This window comes from Chinchilla lanigera, unplaced genomic scaffold (assembly GCF_000276665.1).
Source record: "Chinchilla lanigera isolate Chin_1 unplaced genomic scaffold, ChiLan1.0 scaffold00077, whole genome shotgun sequence".
Classification (NCBI taxonomy): domain Eukaryota; kingdom Metazoa; phylum Chordata; class Mammalia; order Rodentia; family Chinchillidae; genus Chinchilla; species Chinchilla lanigera.
This window is the reverse complement of record NW_004955478.1, coordinates 6,685,943-6,708,701: the sequence shown is the minus strand read 5'-3', so window position 1 is coordinate 6,708,701 and position 22,759 is coordinate 6,685,943. Positions and strand designations below refer to the sequence as shown.

The following is a 22,759-nucleotide window of genomic DNA, read 5'->3' as shown; positions in this document are numbered from 1 at the left end:
ACCTCTAGCTTTGTCAAACTGAAAAGTAGTGTGAGCCGATAATCCCCACAGTCTGGGAGGTGGTAGCAGGAGGGTCACATGTTCAAGCCCAGCCTGAGCATCTTAGTGAGACCCTATCTCAAAAGAAAGATTAAAAAATGGCTGGGGGTGGAGTTCAGTCCGAAGGCCCTGGGTTCGAACAACAGTGTGTGTGCTGGGGTGGGGGGGTTTATATTTACATTGTAATTTACATCGTAAATATACATACTTGCCTTAAGGAGTCTAAAATAATAAACTGATTCCTCCAATTCCTAAACAGTATTAGCATCTTGGTGGGCTTTTGTTTTACTATAATTACTACCCTTTTATCTTCTGAGTTATTGTTGAGATTCTATAAATGTACCCTCAAGAAGTCATTATTAGTGTTTTTAAAATGCTCTGCGTTCATTCAGACTTGCCCAGATGCTTATCAATTTGTTTGTGCAAATAAATAGATGCCTCCTTATCTTTTCCCTGGGCTGGTTTTTTTTTTTTTTTTTTTTTTGGTCTTTTTGAGACAAGATCTATGCAGCTCAGGCTGGCCTTGAGCTCACTTTGTAGCCCAGGCTGGTCTTGAACTCGGAACGATCCTCCTGCCTCAGCCTCCCGAGAGCTGGGATTACAGGTGTGCGCCACTAAGCCCAGCTCCTGGGCTGTTTCTTAAACCCTTCAGTAGTTCTGTCAGTGTGGGTCTCTAGATAGTAACTTCTCCCAGCCCTTGATTGGCCAAAGGCATTTCTATGCCTGAATCTCAGTTCTCACGCCCTATTTGTGGGGGCCCGAAGCCACACTTCCTACCGTGTTATGGGCTTGACACCCCCCAGCCCATGTGCCAGGGCTTTCACGCGGTTCTGACGTTCCCTGGCGTGGTCAGCCCTCACTGTTCTGTTCCCCACTCTGGCTAAGTCCCCCTTTGTCCCTAGCACCTGAGGATTTCCTCTCTCTTTGTTTTTAGCTCAGCTTTATATTGTTTTATTTCATCCTGTGCTTGTCCTAGGAAGTGGGGGAGGGTCCACATTAATCTTTTTAGTTACTATTACTGGAAGCCCACACGTTCTATTTATAAAGTTTCCCTCTTACTCATGTTTATGACCCTCCTTTAAAATAAACATCATACATTTTGATAGAGACCAGCCAAAGGCAGCTGGATACTTCGTTTTCGGTTGCAGCAAAAGTTACAAAGTTTCTAAAATGTTTTTGATTTGGGTGTACAGGGGACATTTCTCAGGCAGTCAGTAAAGAGAATGCGATCTACTGCCAAGGAATGGAATTTTCCATGGTTTCTATTTCCCCGAATCTGCCTCCCTCCTAGCTCAGCAAAGGTGATCCCTGAGGGGAAACCTGCTCAGTATTTACTTCACACCCTCTGCATGAAGAATACCAAAGCAGCACAGCGAGAATCTGAGAATCTGAGAATCTGCCTCCGTAAGGAAGCCCTCCTCAGGCCGGACCCAGAGCTCAGTGACTCCTGCAGATCTATAGCTGGTTGGAGGCTGAACCCATTCCAAATCCTGAGAATTCATAACTTCTGATAGATGAATGTGATCAATCTCATTTGCATTTCATCATGACTCAGGAATTCCCCCGCATCCCTGGACAGATGAAAATGCATTGGTTTTTATCATTCTGAGGCTTTCGCTGTCTGGAAATCTTCCATCCGGCCTGGTGGAGAGGACCCGGAGTCTCCCGTCAGGACAGAATGGTCCACATCAGCCGGCTGGAGAGTGAACCAGTGTGAGAGGGGTGGAATCCAAATATGGCTTCTCTCAGAAACATCTGGTCATGCTGAATATTCACAGGAGTCAGTGAACAAACAGGGGAGCACTATGCAGCTAGTATGTTGGAACTGTTTCTGAATACTCATAAATGGGCCAATCAGGGAGCCAACGGGAGGTAGTTAAAGTATTCATAGAAAGGCTAATACAAGACTGATTCGCTGATAGAGAGTTAGGGGCAAGAAAATATATCCCATGTGTTATCTCACTAAAACTATTCTGATCCGGAAAATCACCGAATGGAAGAAGACAGACTGGATTTGGGTACCGGGCGGGAAGATCAGACAAGCTCTAATACTCAGTTGTGCCCCCTCCGTGATAAGGAAATATAAGAGATTAAAGGGTTTGCAAAGCAGAAATGGTGGTCTTGGTTAGTTCTGATGTAGGACGCTTGATGCTTTATCCTCCAAATGGAGAACAACAGCTTCCACTATAGGAAGGATGGATTCACGTGAGCAATGGAAGCCACCTTAGCAACTGGACATCACTCTGCTCACAGGGGACTGTCCATTTCTTCATTTCCTTTTGAAGGAACCTGACTGGTCACTTACCAGTAACTGGAAATTCTAGTAAGTCAAGACCCAAAGGCACATCGCCACTTGCAGCACTTTCCTATAATTTATAGGCACAGCCATCTCTCCTACAGCTAACACTGAGCAAGGGGAAAAGCCAGAGTTCTCTCAGCCTTAAGATGAGATTTCACCTAGTGTTATGCAAGGGCCAGGAACAGTAGGACAAAAATGCTCCCAGATGAAGCCAGGCACGGTGGCACATGCCTATAATCCCAGTACTGGGAGGCTGAGGCAGGAGGATCTTTGTGAGTTCGAGGCCAGCCTAGGCTACATAGTGAGTTCCAGGCCAGCCTGAACTGCAGAGTGAGACCTTATCTCAAAAAGACAAAACCACTTCCAGATGAAAATGCAGTTGAGGCCTATTTCTCAGAATGCCAGGTTGTGGGCAGCGTGGATTTTGTTTTGGGAAACAATGAGATTGGTGGATGCAGAGGGCAGACCTGACTCCAAATCACCTTCTTTCTCAGATCCTCCCCGTCAGCCTTCACCTCAAGGGTGCCATAGTCAGGCGGAGGGAGCTCCTAGTGCATTCTGGGCCGCTGCGACCTACCTGTTGAGATACACCCTCTTCTCGGTGAACTGTCCGTTGCCGTGGTGGGGGTCCTCGAAGGGCTCATTCTGGACGACCTCCACCCCTTCTCCCCGGTCACTCTGCTCGTGGCTGTGCTTGCTGATCATGTACAGCTGTCCGATTTTGTACTGCAAAGCACAAAGAGGAGACGGGGCGGTCAGCCCTTAGCTCGCCTCTGACGAACCCCCTCCCACGGTGCGGGGAGCAGCTAATCACATTCTGCGGAGACACGAAGGCAGCCACGCGGGCCTAAGGCGACTTTCCTCGGGGAAGGGGGACCCTTGTGAGCAGCAGGCAGGCATGGCGCCATCCTGGGACCATTCTGCGTCCCCGCGGCAGCGACAGACCAGCCCCGGGGTAGCCGCAGAGAAAGGGGGTCCCAGAGTCTGTCTACCTTTCATTCCGGCTCTACAAGGGCTGGGGGGCTAGCATCCTATCTGGCTCGGTCAAAGGCAGGCTCGGGTGTGTCATTTCTGCTGCCCTTTCCGCTGACTTAGCAGCATTCTGGGCACTGTGTATTCAGCACCGCCTGTCTCCGGGACCTCCCTTTCCAGTGCGTTCGTCTCTCCTGGAGGCCCCTTGCCGGAGCAGCAGTTCTCACAGGTGGCTGGACAGCGGCTCGCCTGGGAGCTTTGAAAAGCTCTACACGCTGGGTTCTACCACGAGCGGGCCGAGGCTAAGAACCTGCATGCCAGAAGCCACATCACACCGAGGTGCACCGTCAGCACCTTCGACTACTTTGCACCCAATTCCACTCGGCACGCAGCCTCGCAGGCAACTCCCAGAACCACACGTCTTACCCCAGAATCACAAAAGTGGAGCAACAAACGCTAGGAACCCTTTCTGTCCTGCCCTTACCCCCTGTGTTATTTCACTCTCCTTCATGCCCGTCTGAAAATCCCAGGGCCAGCAGGCACTGCTTTCCCCAGGGGACTTTCAAGTGACAAAACTAATTTGATAGAGGGACAGATGACAGGAGGGAATAAAATAACTTTCGCAAGAGGGACATGTCTGCTTGGGGTCAGGAGGCAGGACGACGTCACCCTGCTGCGGTGCTGCCTGCAGATTCGGTGTGACCCAGCAGAGGCCCGGGTCGTTCCCGCAGGGACCTGTGGGGTCGGGGAGAGGGGCCCTGAGCTGGCCCCAAGAGGCCCTAGCCAGCAGAGATGCAGGTTCCCTGTCTACGTGCGTCAGAGGGAAAGGCAGATTTTAAATTAAAGAGCCGGGTGAACCGTACCGGCAGCGGCTGCAGCGCTGTCACAACCAGGGCTGAAAGAACCTCAGGCCGAAGGTCCCTCCTTTACGCCCAGGCGGGTTTGGGGAGGGAAGTGCGAAGAAGTTCCCAGTCTCTAGTCTGCATCCAGCCCCAGGGACCGGGCCCAGTAACCATGACAACAGCAGCCCGGGAGTGGCTGGGTCTTCTCAAAGAGCTGCCTGTCCTATCTGGACCACGCCCTTCTGCACAGGGTCTGTATTTTAAAACGCCTTGAGTGTATTTGTCCACTTGGGGGGAGGGGTGAGAAGGGCTGGGGATAAGGGCAGGAGGAGGAAGGAGGATAAAACCCCTTTTACAAGGCATCATGGGATCAGAAACTTGACCTGCCTTCCCCTTGGTCCAGCACTGCTTTTGTTTTTGTCCACAAAGACTGAGTCTTTCAAATATGACAGTAAGAACATGTTCACAGATGGGAGACTTGTGAGTTGTGAGACCTGGGAGATCAGTGCTCCACCCGACATACTCGGGCACATACACCTGGCACGGGAAACTGGGCAGCTCGGCCACCCACCGAGACTTCACTGTCAGGTGTTTGGTACTTGTTGTTCCCAAAATAAAGGTTTACACGTGATGGAGTACTATTCAGCCGTGAAAAGGAATGAAGTACTACTAATATACTGAAACTGCTTAATGGGTGTTATGGGTCAGAGTCCCTCAAAGTTCATATAGTGAAGTCCTAACCCTTTGCCCCATAGAATGTGGCCTTATTTGGAATTAGGACTTTTACAGAGGTTCAGATTACACATGAGGTCATCAGGATGGGCCCGAATCCAAGGTGACTAGGGCTTCTATGAGAGAAACGGAACTTTTCAGGGAAAGGGGAAGATGGAGAAGGAAGATGATCTGAGGAGACAGCGCCCCCTACAGTCAAGGACCGAGCCTGAAACAGATGGGACCAACCCTGGAGAGACCTTCATTTCAGTCTTCCGGTCTCCGGTACTGTGAGACAGTAAGTTTCCACAGATAAGCCACCAGGATGAGGCATCTTGATATGCAGCCCTAAAAAATGCATGCAGGCGGCTGGGGATTTAGCTCAGCGGCACAGCGCCTGTCTGGCAAGTGCAAGGTCGTGAGTTCAATTCCTGGTACTGGAAAAAAAAAAAAAAAACGAGTACAGTAGGTCCAAGGGTTCTTTGGGGGGTGGTGGACGTGTTTTGGATAGAGGGGTGTTGTACATTATGACTAAGCTGGATGCCACTGAATTGTTCATTCTAAAACAATTAATTTAGGGTTAGGGTATAGCCCGGTGGTAGAGCATTTGCCTACACAGGTAAGACCCTGGGTTCAATCCTCAGCACCATGAAAAAGGAAGAGAAAGGTTAACTCCATGCTATGTGAACATCACTTCACTTTTTGAAGAAAGGGTTGTCACGTCAGAAGTAGACCCTCATAACCCAAAGTCCTGTCAAGGGCTTTGGTGGGAGTTTACAGAAAAATTATGTGTTCAGGCCAACAGTCTCCGGGAGCTCCAACCCACTCACATATGAAAAATATATGGGACAAGGTTGAGGCACAAACAGAAAAGCCATTAGCCAGACGCGAGCTGGCCCCGGCTGGGCTCAGCTTGAGTGCTTCCTGCTCGGTGGAGAAGGGGACAGAGTGCAGCTGATTCACCGGAGGCCAGGGGAGGTCCCGGCTGCCTCATTGATCATTCTGGTGGCTCCTGTATGAGGCAGCACAGGGCAGGCGCCAGCCGGAGCCCACTAAGCCCGTGTGGACGGAGGAGGGGGGGGTTGTTGTGGGGGGGGGCACGAAACACTCAAACCCAGACACCGAGATGGTCAACAGCTCTGTGGCTGACCCTTTCCTCCCTGAAAAATCAGGTCTGCTCTGCTGGCTGTGGCCGCCAGGGCTGGGCCACCCAAAGCAGTTTATTGTGTTGTTAAATCACAAACTGACTCGCAGACACAAGCAGCAGTGTCTGGGTTGGGGCAGAGGGAAGGCACACAAGGTCCTTGAACCACTGTTCCCAGACCGCCAGAGCGTCCTCAAAGTGCCAAGCCCTGGGGGACCGCAGACCTTCGACATGCAGAGCGCCGGGGAAGATCTTACTCAGACTCACCCGGTGCTGAGCCCTTTCAGCAGGGTGTGGCACAGGCGTTCCTCCGGGCTCCCCAGTGCCGGGCCGGGGTGTCCACTCTTAGGAGGCCTACTTCTTTTTTCCTCTTTCATACTAATACCTTGGGAACTTCTGTGCCAAATTTAGTGAAAATAGCACTAACTCCAGATATCCCTGATCTCTAACTCCAAGTGAACTTGTATGTCAAGGAACGGCAACAAAATCCAAAGACTCAGAAGGGTTCTGAAGACCTCAAAGCCTGCAAATTTGTAGTAGAAATGATGAGGAGGAGGAGTAGAAAGAGGAGGAGGAGGAGGAGAAGGCGGAGGAGGATAACGACATGGATAGTTTTATTGACTGCCTCTGAGTTCAGGGCATCGATTAGGTGCTTTATGTTCACTCCTAATGCAATGATTCAGGTAGGTCTTGACTTTTTTTTTGGGGGGGTGGGTATTGACGATTGAAGAAGTTGAATCTCAGTGAGGTCGAAGACTCGCCTTGGTTTCTAGACAGCAGGGCTGAGACCCGAATGCCACAGGTGTGTACTCTGTCTGCTTCACCCAACCTTAGCCCTTGCGTCTGTAACAGATGTCTTGCTTTAACAGGGCTGGGCCTCGCTATGATGAAAAGGGATGTGAGGGTGGGGTGGAGGGGGTGGCGGAAAGCCAAGCGTCTGACTTTTGCTATTTCAAAAGTTGAGAAACAAAAGTCTGACTGAAAGATCAAAGTTGCTTAATCTGTGCTCACATGTGGAATGGGGGGAGCAATTATGCTCTAACTTTGCAAAATCTATTGTTATAATTCCAGAGTTTGGGTAATCATCATTACAGGCAATCATGATTAGAGAGCTCCGCACTGCAGGCTAAGCCTCCATGCGCGCTATCATCAGAACAGCTACCCCAAATAATTACCTCTGCACTCAAAAAGCATCAAGGGGATCCAGATCTTCCCCACCCAAGCGCGGTGCTGAACATCTGATATCGCTGGAAAATCTGAGGTGAGGCAGAGTTGCAGAAGGCGCTCAGAAAAAAAGCTCAGCGGTTCCATCAGTTCACGCTTTTGCAGACTGCAGAAGTGAGCCCCAGCAAGTTACGGGACAAAGTTCAATCTCAAGCCAAAAGCGCTGAGTATGGTAAGGGATTACAGTATTCAATACCGTCACCCCCATCCTTGCATGAAGAAGCACTGGGCCCAAAGTTCCAGGCTTACCAGAATTCCAAGCCGCCAATGATTTCCCCCCAACTGCTGAGCTTCAGAGTTCCCACAAGGCCCGTGTCCTCCGCTCCAAAGAACCAATGAGGTGTCGTCTTTCTTCCAACCGATCCCTGCGTCCTCCCCTCCTCTCCCTTTCCTCTTCCTCCATTGGTCCCAATCTTGACTCCAAACACCATGGGAACAACTCCCAGTGGACTTAATCCCTGTTGATAGGACTTGGGCCCGGCGAGCTCCAGGGCAGAATTTATATCTACTTTGGCCTTTACGGTCAAAATGAATGGCTGCCACAGAACTAACAAGCAGAGAAACATTCTTAGGAGGTTCCCCAATTATTCACAGGACCCTTAATGCTTTTTCCGGAACCTTCCTTCCATCCTTCTTCACTTCAATACATGAACCTCAAAACACAGCAAAGCAATTGCTTCTTGGTAAGCAAAGAACCGAGAGAAGAGATCATTGGAAAGGTAAATGACACGGGGTGCAGGCCTGCTGCCAGCTTCCCACTGAGCAGTGTCAAGATTGTAATTACAGGGGACTGGGGATTTAGTTCAGCGGCAAAAGCGCCTGCCTGGCAAGTGCAAGGTCGTGAGTTCGGTCCCCGGTACCGGAGAAAAACCAAAAAACAAAACAAAACAAAACAAAAGATTGTAATTACACACAGCGAAGGCAATGCAGTGAGTCCAGACTTTAACAGCCTTGCCTCAGGAAGCTAGAGCTCGGGCTGTTTCCCGAATCCCACGGCACAGCCCCAGAACTGGGACAAATATTCTGCTCTAGTGGTTGGCAAACTATGTGCTCTGGTGCCAGCTTTTAAAATAAAGCTTTGTTGGGACATGGCCGTGTTGATTCTATGGCTGCTTTGGCGTACAGACAGAGGTGAATAGTTGTCCCAGAGACTGTATGTCTGACTCCCAAAGCTGAACTTTCCCACTATCTGACCCTCGACAGAGAAAGTTTGCTGAGCCCTGCTCTACTCCACAGGCACTGGGTCCAGTCGGGGCTAGCCTCAGCTGCCCACGGGGTAGCTATTTAGTTCGGAGCCGCTTGGTGGCTAGTAAGCACTTGAAATGCAGCTTCTTCATTTTACGTTGTCTCCAATCTGCCGGCTACAGTGGCACACGCCTGTAATCCCAGCACTCTAGGAGGGTAAGGCAAGACACCGGCAAGTTTGAGCCCAGCCTGGGCAACTTAGTGAGACTCTGCCTCGGAATAAAAAACAAAAAGGACCAGGGATGTAGCTCAGTGGTAGAGAGGCCCTGGGTCCAATCCCAGTACCACAGGGGACAAAAGAATTAGAATGTGAAAAATAACAGTTCCCAAATAATTTCATATTAATGATATATTGAAATGGTAGTATTTTGGGGTATACTGGAACAATAAGACCATAGCCTTAAAATCAATATCCCCTGTTTCTCTTAATGTTTTAAAAATATTGCTATTGTAGAACTTTAAGTTCTTATGTGCAAATCACACATTCCTATTGGACAGCGCTGGTCTAGACCCTCCTCTTCACCAACTGGGATTCAAAGAGAAGTCAGTATGCCAAGCCAAGCCATCACCAAGACTCCAGAGGCTGCTGGTCAGACGTCAGAGCCGGGTCCAGAGCTTGTAAGCTGGGAGGCGGCGCCCTGGTGGTGAGGGGCGTGTTTGGAGAAGCCCTTCCTCCCGAGGACCAGCGATTACTTGGGGCACCAGCAAGGTGATAATTGCTCACAGTGTGCTACAGTGGAAAGCTCTGAGGCCTTAGAAATGACAACGTGGAGCCACTGTCCTCGTTCCGCCTTTGACTCAGCTCTGTAACCTTAGACAATTTACCTCTCCAGCCACATTTTGTTATTGTTAAAGTGGGGCTAATAAACTATCCCACAGGACATGGTGAGAATCAAAGGAGAAAAAAATCCACACATTCTTACGCTCCTGAACTGTTCATAATCTGCCACAGCTATTGCTCCTTCTACTTTGCACCGTATCTGACCTGGGCTGGCAGGTCTGTTTCATTTCCCTCCTCTGCTATCTGTTCTCTGAAGTACATGAGAACGAGGCATTTACTATCCCTTGTACAATGCGAATCCAAAGAAGACCTGAGCTGGTCACTGGGGTGTAGCTCTAGCTGCCTTGGGAGCCTGAGGCGGGAGGATCGCTTGAGCCCAGGAGTTTGGGAGCAGCCTGGGCAATGGAGTGACCCAGCCTCAAAAAGAAAAGGAGAGAGAAAAAGAAACAAAGAAAACATGATCATGTGTCCAGGATTATCTCTTCCTTCTGTCAAAGTTTCATTTGATGGTAGTCAGATCAAACACTTCCCAAAAGTAGAATAAGAAGTCTGGGAATGCCCAAGAATATGAGGTATCTAGAAGCGTCACATTTATAGAGACAGAAAGTTAAGCGGGGGGCCTGGCAGGGCTGGGGAGTTAGTGTTTAACAGGTACAGGGTTTTGATCTGCTTGAGAGAAAAAAAAAAAAGTTATGATAGATGGTGGCCACAACTACACAATAATGTGAATGCATTTCATGTCATGTACTCCCAAAGACGTTAACATTGTACATTTTATACAGTGTATAGTATATCACAATTTTTTCTTTAGTGAGAAGGGCTCTTATTTGAAGGTGGCCATGTAAACAGTGACTTTTTTAATGACTCTGATGTTTTTGTTTAATGGGCAGGGTCCTTATGCCTGATGGGTCTTTGGTCTGGAAGCTCATTTGAAAGTGTTTAACCCAGGGGACAGGAGAAACAGAAAGAGATTTCCTTCAGAGATAATACTATGTGAGTCACCCCCATCCCTGCCATGCCAGGGGAGCTATCTGCTTGCTGTGCCCTAAGCTTAGATGTCATTAATAATAAGACCTTTCTGGAGGATTCATGTTACTAATGCTCAAAAGCAACGTGCTGTTGAAAGGACATGGTACAGAAATGACCCTGGCAGAGCGGAAAGTGATTAACTGAACACAAACACACCGTGATCCCTCTAACCTCCAGGTTCCCCGTGTTGATGAGGACAGGTTCTTACTGACCTTGGTCGGTACACTGCACAGCCTACCCACTGCAGATGCTTCTCAGCCTGGGGTTCTGACAGAGGCCACTTTACAGGAAGAATGGCCCTGAAAAGGACTCCTAAAATACGGCTTTTTCCTTTGGGAAAATGGTATGCATCTTCACCTACGAGGGCTCCATTGATTTAAGGTTCTGCACAGGGTAGGGACAGGGTCAGCTAACCCCTTGTTCTTCCAGGCTCTGTGATTCAGTGTGCAGATTTCTCCATGCAGACAAGGAAGTAAAGAAGAAATAATAAAATAAAAGTAAAGTTCTTCGGTGTTTCGTCAGATGTCACTCTGCCAGGTCAATAAACCACAAAAACCAATATCCGATCTCACAAAGAAAATACAAACCTGCAGCTCATATTTCAGGATATCAGCACATCATCACATATTTATCTTTTCTCTTGGATTTTTATAAGCAGCCCTCCGAGGTGTCTTGTTTACGTAATACCCGTGTCATTATGCGAGGGTGCAGGAATGAAAAAGCTGATGAAAAGATTTAAAAAGGAGCTGGGTTATTGACATTTAAATAAAAAAAAAAAAATCCCCCTTTTGTGGCAAACCAATATAAACAACACTGTATGGTGATGTGTAATCCGTGCTAAGTTTTGGACCGAACTGACCAGAAATAGAGCCATTCACTGCAAGGGAAGGGCTCAGGATGTCCTTCGCACTGGTGCCAGCAAGACGCCAACCCCGTGGTTGCTGCCAGACCTCGGATCATTTCAAGAACACTCAGGCCTCTCAGAGAATAATCTGCTCCACCGAGCAAAGGAGAGTTACGAAGGGCTCCATACACACAATAAGCTAAAGTGCACATTTCATCTACCATCTCCCAACGCTGATTCACACTGGGCGCTGGTACTCAGGCCCCAAGGACTCACTGGACTCATAAACTGAAAAGGCAAAATGACCTCATGCAGCACTTACACACTACTTCCTAACGTCAGGGAAGGCAGTAGGCATGTCAGCCCTTTGTGATCATAAACAAGACGCAGGACAAATCAGCCATTAGTGGGAGGCCAGAACCATTCAGAGAGCAAACACAGGAACTTCTAGAACTCAGCTCAAAGCCACAAGAAGAGTTGGCACTAGGGGCAAAATGTGGGAATTCTCCACACATGGCTTTGGGGACGGTCCTATGTCGATTGTGGGACAGTCTTTGTGCTTAAGAGTCCTGTGCATTCTGGACCATCCTTTCTACAACTACGTCTTGTAGGCCAGGCCTCATAGATACTGGAAGCAGAGCTGTGAACAACAGACCTCCTGTCTGGCAAAAAAAAAAGAATGTTTCTCTTTTTTTTGGTACCGGGAATTGAACTCAGGACCTTGCGCTTGCCAAGCGGGCGCTTGTGCCACTGAGCTGTATCCCCAGCCCAAAAGAGTGTGTCTTAAGGGCTTCCATCTTTAAGACATAAGGCTACAGCTGGGTGAACGTGATCATCAGAGCTCTCTAATGATCTGATTTGCCAGAAAACGTGAAACCGATTGCAATTCAAGTAAATGGAAAGGTCTGATGACAGCTCTGACCTTTAGCAAGAAATTGAGCTAGTGTTTACTAGAGAACATAAACCCACAGCCAATCACAAGACTCAACAGGAGAAAATGAAGATAGGGCTTTCCTGGGCCATGGAAATGCACCACCTACTTGTGACTCCTTTGCCAATATTTGTCTTAAGACCTTGGTTTCATAACCAAGGTGTTCCCCGGACAGGTTCGTCTGCCACTGAGGGAGTGGGATCTGTTCGCAATGCCAGTGGCACCTACCCACACTTCAGGAACTCCTTTATGAAAATCACCCACAGCATTAAGGGAAGTTATAATACCAGTTTCAAGCAGAAGTATTTTCAGGGATGGCAAGAGTTAGTGTCAGTCTTTGGGCCCTGCGGATGACAGATTGGGTAGACTGAATGCAAAGCAAAGCAAAACAACCAAACAATGGCAGTTCTTACTGTTTTGAAAGAGCTAGCCAAGGCACTTCATGCCTAGAAAAACAGGATCCAGTACGTGAAGGTCACGGAACTCCTCTGCTTGCTTAGGTAACCTAGCTGGCACACCGGGTGACTCTGGGGTCACCACCTCGCCATGCTCGGGGGAAGGCACGGCCAAGCCACACCTGTGGGGTAAAGCTTGCGAAGTTCCAGTAGCATCACTCACCCTACCCTGGAGGGGGCTGTAGGTCCCACGGGTGCGGTGCATCTAGCCAGGGAGGGCGTGTGGCTGGCTACCTGCAGTCACTCTTTCAAGCGATGGCAGCCTCAGTGTGTTTTTTCCTTGTTATGAAATAAATAAAAAACCAGAGAACTGATGGAGGAACTCCTACTCTCCTGAGACAGTTAATAAAGACAGGCAAAATAGAGTAAATTGAGTACATTTCCAGGAATTGCTACATTAAAAAATCTATCTTCTGAGCTCTTATTACACATTGGACTCATTCTAATGACCTGGAGAGAGAGTCTATCAACTGGTCTTCTTAAGGTCGAGTGGTGGCCCTGTCCTTCCCTGCGTCAGCAGGCAGCCAACCCTCAGCCTCCGCGAATCCTCCGAAGGGAGGATGGGAACAGGTCCCCTAGGCAACGCCATGGTGAAATATAATTCACCATGGTTTCAAAGAGTTGGGAGAAAAAAAAGAATACAGCACATGAAATGACCAACAGACATAATGCCCTTCACAGGATACGTTTTCTATTTTTAACTGTGGTAAAATATATGTAACATAAAATTTATCATTTTAACTTTTTTTTTGTTTCTTTCAGGTGGTACTGAGGATTGGAACCGGGGCTTCACATATTTGCACATGCTAAGCATGTGTTCCACCGCTGGGCTGCAGCCCTGGCCATTTGAACCATTTTTGAGCGTTCAGTTCAGTGAGACGAAGTACAGTCACAGTGCTAGAGACCACCTCTGCTATCGATTTCCAGGGCTCCTACGCTACCTCCAACAGAAACCCTGCCTCTTTCTACTTCCCGCCTCTACGAGTTTGTGCATTCTGTAGTCATTTGCCTAGCAGGTGTGGACAGTCACCTGTCTATTCTACGTGACACACGGAACCACACACTACACGTCTTTGTGTTTCTCAGTGTGCCACATTTTGGAAACCCATTTCTCTGCTGAGGGACTTATTTTTTTCTTTTCTGCAGCACTGGGGATTGAACTCAGGGCTTTTGCACTTTTAATTTTATTTTACTTTATCTTTTTTGAGACAGGGTCTCACTAAATGGCTGAATTACCTAGGCTGGGCTTGAATTTTTTTCTCCTCCTGCTTCAGCTTCCCAGAGAGCTGGGACCGTAGGTCTGCGCCCCAGGACTAGTTTCATGGACATTTGGATTGCTTCTGCATTTCGGCTGTAACAGCAAATAATACTGCTAGGAACATTAGCGCACACGCGTCTGCTTGAGTCCCTGCTTTCAACTGTTTTGAGTGTAGAGCAAAAGTAGAACAGTGGGGGACACGGTACGCCTAGGCTTCACGTTTTGAGGAAACGCCAAGCGGTTCTGCCCAGCAGTAGCACATCTGACATTCCCACCGGCAGCACACAGGGCTCTGACTTTTCCACATCCCCAGCAGCGTGTACTTCCTTCACCGTGGGACGGCCGCCCCAGTGGGGGTGAAGTGCCCGTGGGATGTTGCAAAATTGGCTCTCATTCTCGTGAAGTCCATGTGAGGTGGCACCTGGGCATCAATCCCTTCTCCCCAGCGAGCACCGAGCCAGCGCTATGCCAACCCAATGATTTATTTAAGCCAGAAGAACCCATCAATAGACTACTCATGAATCACAGGAGAACTGAGATGGATCGCTTTCAAGGGGCTGGAGGGCGTCCCTGGAAGTTCTCCGGTTGCAAACCAAGGGTAAACTCCACGCCCTGAGTCCCTGAACGGCTGAGAAGGCTTAAACACATCTGCAGACAGTGAAGCCTGTCTTTCTAAGGGCACCGCAAGGACACGGCTATGAATTCTTACCTGAGGGATCCCAGCAGTGGCACAGGTGGGCATTTATAGAGCTGTCAGAGAAGCAGCTTTCAGGATTAGTTTGAGGGCCCAGCCGGGAATGTAGTAAATTACAGGATCACAGCGCAGGAGGCAGCGTCCTACTGAACACACTGATGAATCACATGTACATAACTTATACTCGGATTCGGGGTGCAAAAATTCTTTTAAATGAAAATCCACTCATCTACACTCCACCTCTATGGATGCGTTTATTCTGGACATTTCTCACCAATGAATCACACAAGAGGTGGTCTGTTGTGACTGTTTTTTTAATTTTTGTTTTTTATTCTTTTTTTGGTACTGGGAATCGAATTCACAACCTCACACTTGCTAAGCAGGCACTTGTGCCACTGAGCTATATCCCCAGCCCTGTTTTTTTTTTAATTTAATCTCTTTTTTTAGCATTCATCCATGTTGTAGCAAAAATCAGTACTTCCTTTTCATTGCCAAATAATATTCCATTGTATAGACATACCACATATTCTTTTCCACTCACCAGGTAATGGGCAGTTAGGTATTTCCAACCTTTTTGATATTTTGAATCATGTTGCTGTGAGCATTTCAGTACAAGTCTCTATGGGTACATATATTTTCACTTCCTTGGGAGTGGAACTGCTGGGTCATATGTGATGCTATGTTTAACGTGTTGAAGGTTACTGTGACTTTTTCTGCAGCAACTGTTTCAATTATTCCCACCTGTAATGCCTCACCCTTACTGTGGATAGTGTTTTGTTTTGCTGCTGCAGTGCTGGGAATTGAACCTCTGGCCTTCACAATGAGTTAGATTCCCAGCCCTTTTTTTATTTTTTATTTTGAGACAACGTCTCCCTCAGTTGCCCAGAGGAGACTCAAACTTCTGATCCTCCTGACTCAGCTACCCAGAGTGCTGGGATCATAGGCCTGTGCCACCGTGCCCAGCTACTTTGGATTGTTTTAATTTATCTATAGAAACCACAATAGCAAACAGCAACAAAAAAGCCAACCAGGGGCTGGGGATTTAGCTCAGCGGCAAAGCGCCTGCCTGGCAAGCGCAAGGTCATGAGTTCGGTTCCCGGTACTGGAGAAAAACCAAAACCAAAAAAAAAAGCCAACCAAGTGGCTGCAAGAGTAAACTGTGGAACAAGCCCTGTCTTGGGCACATCTTCCACTGAACAAACATCACCGGCAACTGTCCAGCCACAGGTCATTTTTTCATTACTTTGCAGAGACGACGAAGAGCCGGTCTCACACACCACACTCAGCACGGCGTGCTACGACAGCATCGCCCAGTGTGCTCAAGATGCAGCACAGACCACACGTGTGCAAGCAAGGGGTCAGGAATGGGTGGCAAGGGATGGGCAGGAAGTAACTGGGACCGGGAAGGGGGAGGTCACAGCCCGCAAGCCCATCCTAGAGATGCACACGCTCACGGCTACCTCCACTCCTTCACCTGGATCCCTGTGTGCGCATGGCGGAAGCCATCCTGAAAGCTGCCACACACGCCGGCTTCTCTAGGCTGAGCGTGGTTCTACAACATTCATACTGTGCCTATCTCTCACAACTCTATGAATTGCAGGTAATTTTTTTTTTTTAAATCACCATTAGCAAATGAGGAAGCTGATGAACAGAGAGGTCAGGTAACTTGTGCCTGGTCACCCAGCGAGTAAGTAGCAGAGCTAGGATTTGAACCCAGGCGGTCTAGCTCCAGGAGCCGGACATGCAGGGATGTCCTTGGCCAGGTGCTTGGCATCCCGAGAGCAGGTTATTTATTATAAGTCTGGGTGAGATTATCACGGTGAGGAAAGCGCCTTTCCTGGCTCCTGCACGCTGCTGGCAGTTTTATGATGCTGCTAGGAAGAGGTTTTTTTAAACAAGGTAGGAAACAGCAGAGCTAAGGGAGAGCAGGGAGAAGAGGTCATGGGGGAAGTCAGCAGGGGAAACAAAATGAGAAGCCAAGAATTCCAGACCCTCCGTCCTGTCCTGGAAAGTCTTCCTCCGCACACGTCCCAACACACAGCCATGAGAGAAGGCAACCCACCCGCGGACGTCCTTGAGATGTGCAAGTAAAAATTAAAATTAATGAGTCCACCTAATTTGGACTCACCGAATGCGTGGGCGGGAGAGATTCCTGCAGCTGACAGCTGAGGGGACAGTTATTCCCTGAAAAGGATCAGCAGAGCATCCCTGCCTTCGGGATTGAATGCTTCCAAATGTGATTCTAAGCCCCAGCCTGAAACAATACACAGGACAGGAGCTGAATATAGATGCTCCGTGGGAGAAGAATCCCGGCGGCTGAGTTCACCCAGTCAGCCTGCGGTGTGGGCAAAGGAGGTGGAGGATCAGCCCCACTGCAGCCTCCTTCAAAGCTCACCAAAGAAGGGCAGCCGGCCGGGCTGGCTCGCACACTTAGCAGTTAGAAATGAGCCTCCTCGGGGTCTTTCGGGAGGCAAAGAGTGCATATTCAAAGTCTCCATTAAGCTAGTCCAATGATCTGGATCTAAGTGTTTTGTGACCCACTGGAGTGATACAGATTTTTCTTTTGCCCACTCTACTAGAAGAAATGCAGCCTGCAATCCCTGCGCGTGAGTGCCTAAGGGCCGGCCTGGGGGACCTATTGTCCCTACTGCAGGCCGGGCTCCTTGCGGGGAGGGGAGCAGCAGGAGAAGGCGTAGGAAGGCACTGTCACATCCTTCTCTGCATTTCTGCTGCTCAGCCGACCCGCCTCCCCGTTCCCAGAGGAGGAGAAGCAGGAGACGCGTCCAGAACTGCTGACCACCCCTGCAGGAGCAAGGGCCCTCTTGCAATCTCCTCCTGGGCAGATGGTATTTGCATACTGACATATTGTAAATCTAGTCACCCAGGTAACAGGGCTCCAGTTAGCAACTGCGGAATGAAGGTCAGCCCGGTTCCTTCTAAAATTAGAAGTCAGACAGATCTGATTTTTAACTGTTCAAGGTAGGACGGCAAATCCAGTTCTTACAATGGATTTCTGGGTGGGGATCTACCTCGGCACCGGCCCGCAAAGACAAGCTGGGGGCATTTCAACATGATTAGAACGTGCGTCTGACGCACTGAAGTTGTTCCCTGGGTCTCCTGTTTCTATAAATAATTCTACGGCTCCAGACCCTGTGAGCAGGGCTGTCTTCAGCCCCGCATCTCCCTACTTTCCTTTCACAGTCAGTCAGTCACCAGGATCCGCTGCCCGCCGTGGAGGGCCCGCCCCGCTTGGCTTTCCCCAACCTCACCCTGGTCCCATTCCTCACGCTATCTCTTCATTATGGTCAAACGGACCCATCTCTTCCGTCTCGGCCCACAGATCCCCCTTCCTGGAATTTCCTCCCTTCCTTCTTTCCTTGCCCATGGTGGGAGAGGTTTTGGTGGGCTTCCAGGGGTGCCTGGACCATCCATTTCTTAAAAGCCTGTGTCCTTAAAAAGGTAAAGACCACCAGCTAGCTACGTATCGATGGTATCGACTCCAGCCTTTCCCATCCTGGCGGGGAGGAGTCATAGTTCCATGGGACGCTACTAGCGCAGAGGAAGCAAACAGGTGTAGCCACCTTTGGTCACGCGGAGCTCAGCAGGTTTTGTTTGTTTGTTTGTTTGGGTTTTTTTTGTTTTTTTCTGGTACCGGGAATCGAACTCACGACCTTGTGCTTGCCAGGCAGGCGCTGTGCCGCTGAGCTACATCCCTAGCCCTGTTCAGCAGGTTTTGAATGTGGGCTCCCACGAGGCTTTGCTGGGCTCTCGAACCAAGTGCACAAGGATCCCCTTCTTCGCAGACACTTCTTTGTGTCCCCTTCTACTGGGCAACCACCAAGTCAGGCACAGCTTTGTGATAGATCTTTTGTTACTGTTTGGAGCTAATTACTTTTTTACTTCATAGTTTTATTGATTATTAAAATTATGTCACTGCACTTACCAGGCTTTGTTGATGCTCATTTTATAACTGTCCTCTCAACCAGAGTGGAAGTCACTTGTGAACAGGGGACACGCACTGAATTTATCTTTTATTGTCTTATCCCCAGTGCCAACCTCACTAAAGCTTAAACACTCAGGAATGCCTGCATGAACTAAGGAATGAATGATTGAGTTTATTTCCCCGGCTGGATACCAAGCTACTTCAGGATATGAGGTGCATTTTAAACTTTTTTTGTCTCATAGGCCCCCACCATGTAGTTTAGGCTGGTTTTGAACTCACTATGTAGCCCAGGCTGGCCTCAACCTTGCAGCGATCCTCCTGCCTCAGCCTCCTGAGTTCTGGGATAACAGGCTTGCACCACTATGCCTGGTTTTAATTTTTTTTTTTTTTTTGTAACTCCTAGCATCTAGAAAACAGCTTTTCTTACAGTAAAACGATCAACAAAATTCTTCAAAAATTAAGTGCATTAGAAAATATTTACTTAATATCCGTTATGTCCTGGGCACCAAAGATTTGAAAATAGATGAGGTACAGTCCTCATAATCAAGGAGCTTAGATTCTAGTAAGGGAAACAGACATATAAACAAAAAGTGATACTAAAATATAAATATTCTAGAAGTCAGGTGTGGTGGGACATGCCTGTAATCTTAGCTATCTGAAAGACTGGGGCAGAAGGATAACAAGTTTGAGTCTAGCCTAGCTAACTTAGTGACACTTTATCTGAAAATAAAATTTTCAAAGAAGGCTGGGGTGTAGCATAGTGGCAGAGCACTTGCTTAGCATGCACGAGGTCTTGGGTTCAATCCATAGTATCACAATAAACAAATACTCCAAAGCCTTGATTTCTGCTCCGTTTGTTCTTGGAGGAAGCCAGAAGATTTGTTTATTTATTTATTTTTTGTCTTTTTGAGACAGGGTCTCGCTATGCAGTTCAGGCTGGCCTTGAACTCACTTTGTAGCCCAAGGTGGTCTCGAACTCCCAGCGATCCTCCTGCTTCAGCCTCCCAAGGGCTGGGATTACAGGCGTGCACCCCCTCGGCCAGCAACAGAAGCCAGAAGATTTGATAATGGAAAATACTGTCAGGGGCCTCCATTGGCCACACCAGATCACATTGTGGGGGAAAACAGGCCGAGAGGCTGCGCCAGTGAAGACAGTATGCATCTCTGGCCGCCGAGCCCCGTGTGGCTCCAGCACCCTGAAAAGCTGGCCTCTCCACCACCTGGAGCTAGCAAGCAGGCCCTGTTGCCCAGGGAGACCTGTGCCAGGCCTCAGAGGCAGGCAAGCAGTGCACTTCCGTCACCCGCAAGGCCACAGCCAAAGCCTGGTCCTCTGTCCTTATTATCTTGAGAGTGACAGACGGACGATCCAAGAAAGAATGTATCAAAGGAAAGAACAGTAGTGTTTTTCTCCTCCCTAAGAAATAGGATACAGCCGGTCTCCTTTGCCCACTCTGCCTTCCTGGCCATGACAGCTTCAAGGCAGGAGAATCCGAGGGCTCACCTGACTCTCGGTTTTTGTGGGAAAACTTGGGGATTCTAAGAAGCAACGTGTCGATAGAGAAGGTTACCCCTAGACACGAGTCTAACTGGTGTTCTTGATCCATTCAAAAAAGCTCTGCTTTCTGGAGGCCGCAGTCCGACAGGGGGCAAAGTAGTTCTCAACTCAAGCTGCACACAGGATAGCCTTCGGAAACCCATCACCCAGGCCCGCCCACACCAACCGACCCCAGCCTCTGGGGAGGCATCAGTATTTCTTTAAGCATCCCACGTTAAGGTTAAGAGGGTAGCGGGTCCCTGGGCGCCCCCTATGGGCAGACAGGACCTATTTATATCTCCCTTGCCTCAAAGATTTGGCAGAGCAGGGCAACAAATGAAGCCAATGGCTGAAATTAACAGATACATTTTCTCGGTCAATTAAACACATAGAAATAATCTTTACTTATGCAAAGAAATAATCTCCTTTTTCTTTGGTCTTAGTCTCCCATCTTTAGTGGCGATGTAGGTACCAAAAATTCCTCCACCATAAGCAAGCAGCGGGGCAAGTGTGACAATGAACGTCACATGACGGCCAGAGGCACAGCAGAGGGGATCTAGCAGGAGGCCTGGAAGCCTGGGAGGCCCGGGTCCAGAGAGGGCAGCAGCAGTCTAGTTCTACAGGATACGGCCTAATTCCTTCTCCAGAAAAGCTGGAGATATAGATTTTTTTTTAAAGTTGAATATTCCAACTTCTAAACATCAGCTCAAGTGGAAAAAAAATTAAATGAGACACTACAACACTCTGTAAACATGAGAGATCTGTGAACCGCACATAACCATGCAGCTTGTAACCTCTGTTGACGTGAAATCAGTTACAATAAGGATTGAAAACTATGGTGACTATTTAAATTATTTTTTTTAAGTTGTTACAACAAAAGTCACACTGCCATTAATTTCTTCTAAAATACTCTTCCTCAATCTCTCTCTCTCTAACACACTTATCCGATCACTCCTCTCACTTCAGCTACACCATCTTGGCCGCCTCAGTGTCTTGAATCCGTTCAAAAACACTGACCATTTATGATCCGTCATTTTGACTTGGGGAAGGGCCCGGAGTCACACGGTGCCAGAGCTGGTGAATAAGGTGGATGAGGACGTGCCGCAATGTTCCTACAGCCCTGCTTTTCCATTGGGTGGCACTCAGCAGCCGCATTCACTCTATTTTTGATCACACCTCATAAAGACACTCATGAAAGAGCACTTCCAGAACTGCTTCAGAAAGTGGCAAGAACGGTGGCCGAAGTGTGTTCGAAGAAGGAGTATTTTCCTGAAACAAACTGTTTAATTGATTGTTTGGGGTTTTTTTTTGTTTTTCTTCCAGTACCAGGAATCGAACTCATGACCTTGCACTTGCCAGGCAAGCACTTCTGCCACTGAGCTAAATCCCCAGCCCCACAAACTGTTTAATTGAAACATGCACTGAATGTTTTGTTCCCCCCTTATTATACTGGAAAGTGATACACGTGTATTCAGACCTAAGCCGCCGCATTAATGTTTATGCCCTGAGTAATCAAGGGAATGGCGACAACAGAACACTGTAAAGGATTTCACGAACTCCATTACCAGGTACTTCCGCTACCCTCACACTGAAGATACTGCTCTGAAGACATCTTCTCCATATCGATAACGCTCAGAGGGCACAGGCTGCAAAACTGTACAGTTGTTACGGCGTAATAACAATGATTAGCAGTCACTGAGGATTTGCCTGTGAGAGGCAGGGACTAAGTGCTTTCTACACAAATTACCCCACTTAATTCTGAACACAGTGCTGCAGAGTAAGGCAGATTCACTCCCTCAGCTTTCAAGTGAGGACACTGAGGTCTAGCAGGGGCCAAGGTCCCACAGTATGTGGTACAGCCAGGAGTCCAGCCGGGTCTTTCCCTACACCAGGGACAACTTCGCTCTCCAGGCTGGAGGCAGGGAGAGGTCACCTGTACGGAGGCCTGGGGGCAGGAAATGGATTTCCCCTTCTACCAGACAGGGACTTCAAAGGCATCCTCAGTAGAAGCCCAGGTGGGAATCAGGAGAAATACAAAGGGCTAATAAATATACAAAAAATTTCAACCTCAAGTAATCAATATGCCCCTGGAGCTTTGCAATGTAGAGATATGTAAAAAAAAAAAATTTTTTTTTTAATGCAAACTACAGTTTCCACTAATGAAATTCACACTGATTAAGAAAGCTAGCCGTTGTCGGTAAACATTGTCCATAATTTACCAGGACAGCAAAACTGTTCATCCCTTTCGGAAGCTGACTTGGTGTGTCTATGAAAGTGCAGAGCGTTTACTTCACCTGACCTCGCTACTCTACCTAGGAATTTATCCTAGAGAAACCTTCTCGCAATTGTGCAACCATTTATCTGCTTAATATTAATCGTCCCACATTATATGTAAAAGCAAAAGGCTGGAGAACCTCCAACGGTCCATCAACGGGATCGCTGAGGTAAATCACACTGCGTCCAAATAATGAAATACAATATAGGCATTAAATCACGAAGCAGGTCTCTTGTTGCCAAAATGAAAAGATGCCCCAGATACATAGTTAAGTAGAGGAAAAAAACCTAAGCTGCACAACAGTCAGTAGAGCAAGAGTTGTGGTAAAATGTTAGTATATGACTAGGAAAAGGAAAACCTAGCGGCCATCACCTAAGGGAGGATTGTGGGAAATGTACTTTTATAGAGGTTTGGAAGTTTTCTTAAATTTTTTTTTTTATTTTAAAGAGAGAAAAACAAAATTTCAAAACAAGATAATAGGAGGGTAACAATGGATACTACATTGTGCATTGTCACCTTTAACTTAGTTACTCAGAGTA

The 22,759-nt window shown here is 48.1% G+C and overlaps 1 protein-coding gene across 2 annotated transcripts in view; it reads right to left on the bottom strand.

The window, feature by feature from the left end:
* Nucleotides 1-22,759, bottom strand: part of Pitpnc1 (phosphatidylinositol transfer protein, cytoplasmic 1) — a 240,031-nt gene that overhangs the window by 139,015 nt on the left and 78,257 nt on the right. Inside the window, exons 1-3 of one of the 2 annotated variants that reach the window (XM_013503184.1) lie at nt 12,680-12,765; nt 10,874-11,008; nt 2,916-3,064 (exon numbers count right to left, since the gene is read on the bottom strand). In XM_013503184.1, the coding sequence (XP_013358638.1) occupies nt 2,916-3,043 (128 nt within the window). In that variant the 5' untranslated portion in view covers nt 3,044-3,064; nt 10,874-11,008; nt 12,680-12,765. Of the gene's footprint in view, nt 1-2,915; nt 3,065-10,873; nt 11,009-12,679; nt 12,766-22,759 lie in introns of those variants that run through there. The other variant, XM_005402155.2, reaches the window with a different exon arrangement.